Source organism: Callorhinchus milii, unplaced genomic scaffold, assembly GCF_018977255.1.
Source record: "Callorhinchus milii isolate IMCB2004 unplaced genomic scaffold, IMCB_Cmil_1.0 Scaffold60, whole genome shotgun sequence".
Taxonomy (NCBI): Eukaryota; Metazoa; Chordata; class Chondrichthyes; order Chimaeriformes; family Callorhinchidae; genus Callorhinchus; species Callorhinchus milii.
The window spans coordinates 189804-197909 of record NW_024704801.1 but is presented as its reverse complement, the minus strand read 5'-3'; the positions used below and the strand labels follow the sequence as shown (position 1 = coordinate 197909).

Sequence of the window (8106 nt, the reverse complement as noted above, 5' to 3'; positions counted from 1 at the left end):
GACACTAGGGAGGTCTGTGTCTGTGTCTCTGTCTCCCCCTCTCTCTCTCTGTGTCTGTCTCCCTCTCTCTCTCTCTGTGTGTGTCTGTGTCTCAGTACCAGGACACTGGGGAGGACTGTGTCTGTGGGGCTGAGTTGACCCCCTGGTGTCTCTCTGTGTGTGTCTGTCTCTCTGTCTCTCTCTGTGTGTGTGTGTCTGTGTGTCTCTCTCTGTCTGTGTCTGTGTCTCTCTCTGTGTGTCTGAGTGACCCCCTGTGGTGTCAGTGGCATTTCTCGGGGCCTGAGCTCTGCTGTTGGAGTTGGACATTGAGGACCTTCTCTCACAGAGGAGAAGATGCGCCGCAAACGCCGCAAGTGAGTGCCCCACATTCCCGCAATCCATCCCATCCGCGGGCGCACCGCGGGGATTGGCGTGTGTTTGCGACATGTGTTAAGCTCTGGAGGGAGTGGGGGGAGAGGGGGGGAGAGGGGGGGGAGAGAGAGAGAGAGAGAGAGAGGGGGGGGAGAGAGAGAGGAGGGAGGGAGAGGGGGGGAGGGAGAGAGAGGGAGAAGGGGGGAAAGGGGGGAGGGAGAGAGGGGGGGAAGGGGGGGAGGGAGGAGAGAGGGGGGGGGAGAGAGGGGGGGAAGGAGGGAGGGGAGAGAGAGAGGGGAGAGGGGGAGAGAGAGAGAGGGGGAAGGGGGGAAAGGGGGGAGGGAGAGAGGGGAGAAGGGGGAGGGGGGGAAGGAGGGAGGGAGAGGGGGGGGGGAGAGAGAGGAGAGAGGGGGGGGGGGAGGGAGGGAGAGAGAGGGGGGGGAGGAGGGAGGGAGAGAGAGGGGGGAAGGGGGGAAAGGGGGGAGGAAGAGAGAGGGAGGAGGGAAGGATTTAAAGCACAAGATCTCTCTCTCTCTCTGTGGGTATCATCCCCTGAAACACTCACACATGTAGGGAGGGGTGAAATGGACATGTTTTGGGGGAAATAGGGGGTTAATGGGGGTGTGGGGAGGGGGAGGGTAAAAAGGGAAGGGGAGAGGGCTGAACAGAGAGGGGGGAATGTGTGTGTGAGAGAGAGAGAGAGAGAGAGAGGGACAATGGAGGGAAGGAGAGAGGATTTAAGAGAGAGAGATGGGGGGGGTGTGGGGGGGAGAGGAAGAGTGTGAGAGAGGATGTGTTAAAGGGCAGGAGGAAGGGGGATAGAGACAGGTGCCGGAGGGAATAATAATAATAATAATGATCCCGGCATCTGACCCGGCACCTCATCACGTCATCGAGACGTCTCATAGCACTTCGCAGGATACCCTGGGAAGCGGAGTGACTGTGCGCGTGTCTCTACCCCCCACCACCCCCCCCCCCCCCCCCCCCCCACCCCCTCCCGCCTCACCGACCAAATCCTCTCCTTTCTCGGTTCTCCGTTCGATTGTATCATCCAAACACTAAACGCTCCTCAAATTTCGGGTTCATTCGCAATCGAACGGCAATAGTTTGAGCCTCCGGCGGCGACTGGAGTAAAAAAGAGCCTCTGTGACATATTGTTTTTATACATAGAAAAACGGTGTCTTTGACAATATAACCGGAAGAGGTATATAACTGCCCCCCAAAAATTTGCTCTTTAGTTTAACAAATGCGTCCCGTCTTTTAAGTCGCTCCCCGAGCCGCTTTGTGAGTCTGTCTCCAGTTGCTGCCGCCGCCATCAGTCACCTCCTGCGTTCCTCAATCGCGCAGGACTGACGGCGAGGGAGTGACATTTGCGGGGACGTCGCCGGGCGCGATCGGCTGCCGCCTTTTCGCCCGCGAAATATACGGTCGTTTCACTCTGCAGTGTATCCTGTGAAGCGCTTTGAGGCGTCTCGAAGACCTGATCAGGCGCCGTAGCAAATGCGAAGGATTATTATTATTATTATTATAATTATTATTATTATTAAGGCAGGTGAAAGGTGAGGTTAGATCATTTTAATCCCTTCATTTGTTTGACACAGCGCCTTATCACGTCTCAGAGCGCTTCGCAGAACGTACTGCAAAGTGAATTGACCGTATAATTTGTGGGCGAAAGGCGGCAGCCGTGGAGAGCGAGTAATTTTATTCATCTGGCGGATTGTTGGTCAGGACGCTGAGAGAGAGGGAGAGGGAGAGAGAGAGAGAGGGAGGGAGAGAGAGAGAGAAACTTAGCGCTCTTTTCCCACATGCTGAGCCGGGTTGACACACACCTCATTCCTTCTCTCCAAACGGATACAGACCTGATAAGGAAACTGGTGCCGTGTGATATTGCAATATTCCTACTCGTTGTAAATAGTTTGTTTGCTCAATTTCAATAACGATAATAAGGAATGTTTGACTCTGTTTTGATAGTCAATAAAACTAATCTCTGGTTACCGGTTCGCTGCACGTTACGTATTTGCTTCTAAGTTTAGTTGTCGCTCACTCGAACTCTGGCCACTGTGAGTCAGGAGGTTGTAGGTTCAAGAACCCACACCCACACACACACACATTGGGGGCTTTGAGCTCACAGTTCAGGCTAACACTTCAGCACAGCACTGGGGGGGATGGGGGGAGAGAGAGAGAGAGAGAGAGAAACTCCCTTCCCGTTTCCTGACAACGCCCCGGGAGATTTGCTTGGGGTCAGCCGGGCGCCTGACACGAGCGGAAACCCATCACCTGCTTAAGAGTCTCCAAACCCAACTGAGAATTCCTGGCCTCCCACCTACACCTGGAAACCCCCAGAGAGAGATTGTTGGAATGCAATGCTCTCTCTCTCTCTCTCCCCCCCCTCCCCCGGAGGGACGCCCCCTGCTTACCTAATTCTGGAGAGCATTAGGCGCAGGTTGGCTGACGAGAGCCAAGGCTTTGGGGGAGCCCAGAGTGTGCGTTGGGGGTTACTGCTGGAATCTGACCACTAAACTGTGAGACTGTGAGCTCCGAGTCCCTGACGTGTGTGTGTGTGTTGGGGGTGAGGCGGGCGGTGGGGTGGGGGGTGGGGGGGGGGTTCCGGTGTGAGCATCCGAGCCACTGGCTGACACCTTTCGTCCCTTACCAGTTGTTTGCGCTGTGTTTACAGGAAGCCCTTCTTGCTGAGGTTCTGCACGCTGCAAGCGGTGTGGATGGGAATCGTGCTCCTTATGGCGTTGGCGTTGGCGATCCAGACCTTGGGCATCGCAGTCACCAAACGGTTTGTTTCTCTCACTCACTGATGGTTTCCCCTTTAGGGCAGGTGAACTATCCATCCGCGCCAGCACCGAAGATGGCCGCCCTGACCCTCCCCCCCCCCCCCCCCCCACCAAACAGGTAGAGCGCCAGCATCAAAGACGGCCGCCCCACCTCAACCGAGACACTAAACCTCTCTCCCCATGTGTCTCTTTCTCTCTCTCTCCCTCCCTCTCCCCCCCCCACCCCCGGGTGTCCTGATCGACAATCCCCCCGATAAACTCGCTCGCTCGCTTCACGCCTGTTTACAGGGACGTCGCTGGGGCGCAAATGGGCCGCCGGGTCACACACAGTCACTACACTTTGCAGCGAATCCCGTGAAGCACCTTTGAGGGGTCCCGTGGACATGTCGAGGTGCTTGGGTCAAGTGCAAGGATTATTATTATGACATAATTATTATCTGTGAGACTCAATCCCCGGTGGGAATCGATCACAGGTTAATCAGTGCCGTCTCCATTTAAATAAGATTTTAGTTACACGGTTTTCGTCCCTTTCAGATGAATGGCACAAAGACCGGCGTTTGTTAAAGGCTCTCGAGCGCCGTTTGTATTTTTATTTTATTGTTTTTTTTCAGATTTTTCATCCCAAAGATAGTCCACCGTTACTCTCACTGATAAAAATGGCCAACAGTCAGGTCATCGGGTCATAATTCCACTTCCTGTCCATTGGAGGAGAGAGGAGGAGCGAAGGGAGAGAGAGAGAGAGAGAGAGAAGGGGATGGGGTTAGAGAGCTCCAGTGTGAGGGGGAGTGAGCGCCATCTTTTAGCCACCAAGCCCCGAAACTCTGGATCTCTCTCCCTCTATCCCTCCGCCTCACCCACTCCCACCACTCTTTATCCGTCTTCGGATCGCACCTGAAGACCTTCCTCTTCGACCGTACCTCCGATGACCTCCTCTCTCTCCCCCACCCCCACCCCACCCCAGCTCGGGGGGGGGGGGGGGGGGAATCTTGTTCCGAGACGTTGCTAAAGTATTTATGGCTTAAGCCGCAGTTGTGGGTGAGATCATGTACTTGTCACCAGGGCTGTGTCTCTGCTGCGTCGTTTATCAGCGTTTTATGAGTGTTCAGTAAAGCTCTGAGGTTACAGACAGCTGTGACATCCCGTCAGGAGATTAACTGGGATTAAAGCCGAGTATGGTTGGGCTCCAGGCGCACGACAAGCCACCCCGCCCCCCCCCCCCCCCACCCACCCCGGCTACAGACTCCGTCGCCGACCTTACAGCCCAGAGACACGCAACACAGGCACAACTTCCAGCTGGCGTAGTGTAGTGACTGTGCGATACGTGCCGTCAAGCGAGCCAGCGGTTTTATCCGGGGGATTGTCAGCCGGGACGCCGGGGGTGGGGGAGGGGAGAGAGGGAGGCTGGGGTGGGGTGGGGGGGGAGAAACTCACACGGGGGGAGTGAGTGAGGTTTAGGACGGCGTCTCCGAGTTTGCACCCACAGCCTCCTGACTCGGAGACAAAAGCGTTACCGGCTGCTCCAGGCTGATCGATGCCCGAGACGAACATTAATCTCTCTCCCCTTTTCCCCCCCTCTCTCTCTCTCTCTCTCTCTCTCTCTCCCCTCTCTCCCTCTGCCCCTGAAGGATTCCCTCTGCGCGGCTGCCAGGAGCTGAGGGGTTCGCGGGGGAGCAGAGAGGGGCAGCCAGTCAGCCGTGCGCCCCCAAGACCCACGTCATGTTCCTGAAGACCCACAAGACGGCGAGCAGCACCGTCCTGAACCTGCTGTATCGCTTCGGGGAGGCCAGGAACCTGAGCGTGGCTCTGCCCAGAGGCTACCAGTTTGGCTACCCCATGCCCTTCAACTCTCGCAGAATTAAGCTCTACAACTCGTTCAGGCACCAGGTTTATCACATCATGTGCAATCACATGCGCTTTTACCGTCCTCAGGTAATCCCGGCGCTCTGCGGCGTATTCATCATCATAATAATCCATAATAGCTCATAAGAACACTTAACAACAATTGATCATTAATAATTATTGCAAATAATCAATAACAATTACAAATAGTTAATAATAATTGCAAATATTAATAATAATGGCAAATAGTTAATACTAATAACTAATAATAATCGCCAATAATAATTAATAATAATCCTCGCATTTGATTCAGGGCCTTATCACGTCTCGAAGCGCTTCACACGCTACACGTTAAAGCGCATTGACTGTATATTTGTGGGCGTTTTATCAAATGCAAGGTTTATTAGTATTGTTATTATAATAGGCTCCGACAATCAGCACGAGGGCAACCAGCCCAGACCTGGCCCTCAATCTCTCTCTCTATCTACCTCTATCTCTCTGTCTGTTCCTCTCTCTGTCTCTCTGTCTCTCTCTCGGTCTCCATCTTTCTCTCTCTGTCTCTCTCTCTCTCTCTCTCTCTTGTTCTAATTCTGTCTAAAGGTCCAATGATATGTTTGCTTTGAGCCGCTGTATTTAGTAGAGAGAAAGCGATTACACAATCGCGGCCCAGAGTTGGGAATCCTTCCCAGCAATTCAGCTATTTATCCAGTGAAAGATTGTGTTATCTGGATATATAGTGCCTTTTTGGTCACCCGCAGCACAAAGTACACTGCGCTTGATATATTTATGGATATTAGTTTCAGGAGTTGTTTATATCACACGTGGCATTTTCACTCTGAGTCAGTGAATAATAATATTAATCATTACTAATAATTAGTGTACAGAGGCTGCGGGTCAAACCGTGTACTGAAATCAACTGTGGGGAGGAATGGAGGCAGTGAATGTGAGTGAGTGTGAATGCCTGTGGGTGAGTGTGTGTCTGTGTGTGAGTGTGTGTCTGTGTGTGAGTGTGTATGAATGTGTGTGAGTTTGTGTATGTGTCTGTGTGTGAGTATACGAATGTGTGTCTGTGTGTGTGTGTGAGTGTGTATGAATGTGTGAGTGTGTATGAATGTGTGTGAGTGTGTGTCTGTGAGTGTGTGTCTGTGTGTGAGTGTGTGTATGTGTGTGAGTTTGTATGAATGTGTGTGAGTGTGTGTCTGTGAGTGTGTGTCTGTGAATGTGTGTCTGTGTGTGTGTGAGTGTGTATGAATGTGTGTGAGTGTGTGTCTGTGTGTGAGTGAACCTCTTTACTTCCCAAGTCTCTGTCCATCTCCCTTTTCCACCTCAATCAATTCCCTCAGTTCCTCAGTATCTCTCCCCCCACTTTGAGAACATTGCACTGTCTCAGCCCCTGTTCCCGGGCGGTCATTTCTTGCTGCTGTTTGAGGCCTGGGGTCACGATGGCTTTGGCTGGAGAGGATTAGTGACCGGCCGGCTGGGCCGGTGTCTGTCTGTCTGTCTGTTTCCAGGTTGAGAAGGTGATGCCCAGAGGAACTTTCTACTTCTCCATCCTCCGTAACCCGGTCACATTAGCGGAGTCGGCTTTCACCTATTACAAGGGCTCGAGCACAGCCTTCAGCAAAGTCCAGAGACTGGAGCAGTTTTACAGAGATCCCTGGAGATACTACAGCGTCTCAGAGACCGGCAGCCATTACGCCAGGAACCTGATGTGGTTTGACTTTGGCCACGACCACAACGCCAACGTGACAGAGCACTATGTGGCCGCGGTGCTGAAGGAGATCGAGGAGACCTTCCACCTGGTCCTGTTGGCCGAGTACTTTGACCAGTCCATGGTGTTGCTGAGGCAGGCTCTGTGTTGGGACCTGGACGACCTGGTGACCTTCAAGCTGAACCTCAGGAGCAACAAGACGGTGAGCAGATTGTCCACCGAGACCATGGGGCAGATCAGGGCTTGGAACGCCCTGGACTGGAGCTTGTATCTGCACTTCAACCGGACATTCTGGCAGCGGGTGGACAGGTACGGGCGGGAGAGGATGAGGCGCGATGTCCAGATCCTACGGGAGAAACGGCAGGAGATGATGGATCTGTGTCTGCAGGGTGGCCAGCCTGTGGAGGCCGCTCAGATCCAGGACAAGAACATCAAACCCTTCCAATACGGTCGTGCCAAAATCATGGGCTACAACCTCAAGCCATCGCTCAACAACCACACGAGGGAGAGGTGTGTGAGGATGGTGATGCCAGAGCTACAGTACAAGGACTTGTTGGACTCGAAACTGTTTCCGTCGACCATGGTAAACAACCTGGCACGAAGGAGACAGCAGCAGCCGTGAGATGGGCATCGTGGTGTCAGTGACAGAGAGACTGAGAGAACATTATCTGTGGTTCCCGGACACTGACCCCCAACAGCCCAAACCCGCAAAAGTATTTCTCCACCCAGCACCAGGAACTTATTCTGTCCCGTATCCAAACTTTTCCTTCCCCAACCCTCCCCTGACCCTCTCCCCCCTTCCCCCCTACTCCACCCCTCTCTCCCCCCTCTCCCCTCCCCCCCTCTCCCCCGTCTCTCCCCTCTCTCTCCAAACGCATGTGTTTTTAAGAAACCAAAAAAGTTGACAATGGGAATGCGCAGTTGGGGTTAATTTGCTGTATTTCTTCACAGATTTCTCTCTCGATTAAGAAATGGTCAGGAAATAATGCAAAGCCTGAGCCGGCGGTTATTTATTTAATGGGATCAATAAGTTTTGATGCGGGTTGCTCAGCACCTCGTTTAAAACCTTTGACTTTGATGTGGAATTATTGCCCAGGCGAATGAACGAAATCACGGGCAAGTTCATGGTTGCCATGGTTTCCTCTTTGAAGCCTTTGCTGGCTTCCAGTGATTGAGGTCTCCACTTCTTAACGATGGATCGCATGGCCCACAGAAGCAGTGTGGAGCCTTCCCTGCTGCAGTCTGGGAGCAAAAGGGGCAAAGCAAACTGGCACATGGACATCTTAAACATCATCTCCTGCTGCAGGAAGCTATCGGCACAGAGAAAAACAGCAGTGATGACATCTAACGGATTGCACCAAGTATCATCCGCCTGCTCCTGCAGGTCAAAGATGTCAGAAAAGTCGGTTTGTTCAGCAT

At 53.1% G+C, this 8106-nt stretch overlaps 2 protein-coding genes across 2 annotated transcripts in view; one reads left to right on the top strand and one right to left on the bottom strand.

Moving 5' to 3' along the window:
• Positions 1 to 240: 240 nt before the first annotated feature.
• On the top strand, positions 241 to 7487 carry LOC121851576 (galactose-3-O-sulfotransferase 2-like). The gene is made up of 4 exons (XM_042345566.1): positions 241 to 353; positions 3029 to 3139; positions 4763 to 5066; positions 6488 to 7487. The coding sequence occupies exons 1-4, from the start codon at positions 334 to 336 to the stop codon at positions 7307 to 7309; spliced, it is 1257 nt and encodes a 418-aa protein (XP_042201500.1). The 5' UTR covers positions 241 to 333; the 3' UTR covers positions 7310 to 7487.
• Positions 7488 to 7693: 206 nt separating this feature from the next.
• LOC103190920 (caspase recruitment domain-containing protein 6) overlaps positions 7694 to 8106 on the bottom strand; it is a 7160-nt gene continuing 6747 nt past the window's right edge. Inside the window, exon 9 of the mRNA XM_042345547.1 lies at positions 7694 to 8106. Within this exon, the coding sequence (XP_042201481.1) occupies positions 7694 to 8106 (413 nt within the window).

Excerpts from the sequence above, each read along its gene's own strand:
- LOC121851576 (XM_042345566.1), top strand. The coding sequence starts at position 334 with ATGCGCCGCAAACGCCGCAA. Across the intron at positions 3,140-4,762 it reads GGCATCGCAGTCACCAAACG|GATTCCCTCTGCGCGGCTGC; the intron begins GTTTGTTTCTCT and ends CTGCCCCTGAAG. Across the intron at positions 5,067-6,487 it reads TGCGCTTTTACCGTCCTCAG|GTTGAGAAGGTGATGCCCAG; the intron begins GTAATCCCGGCG and ends GTCTGTTTCCAG.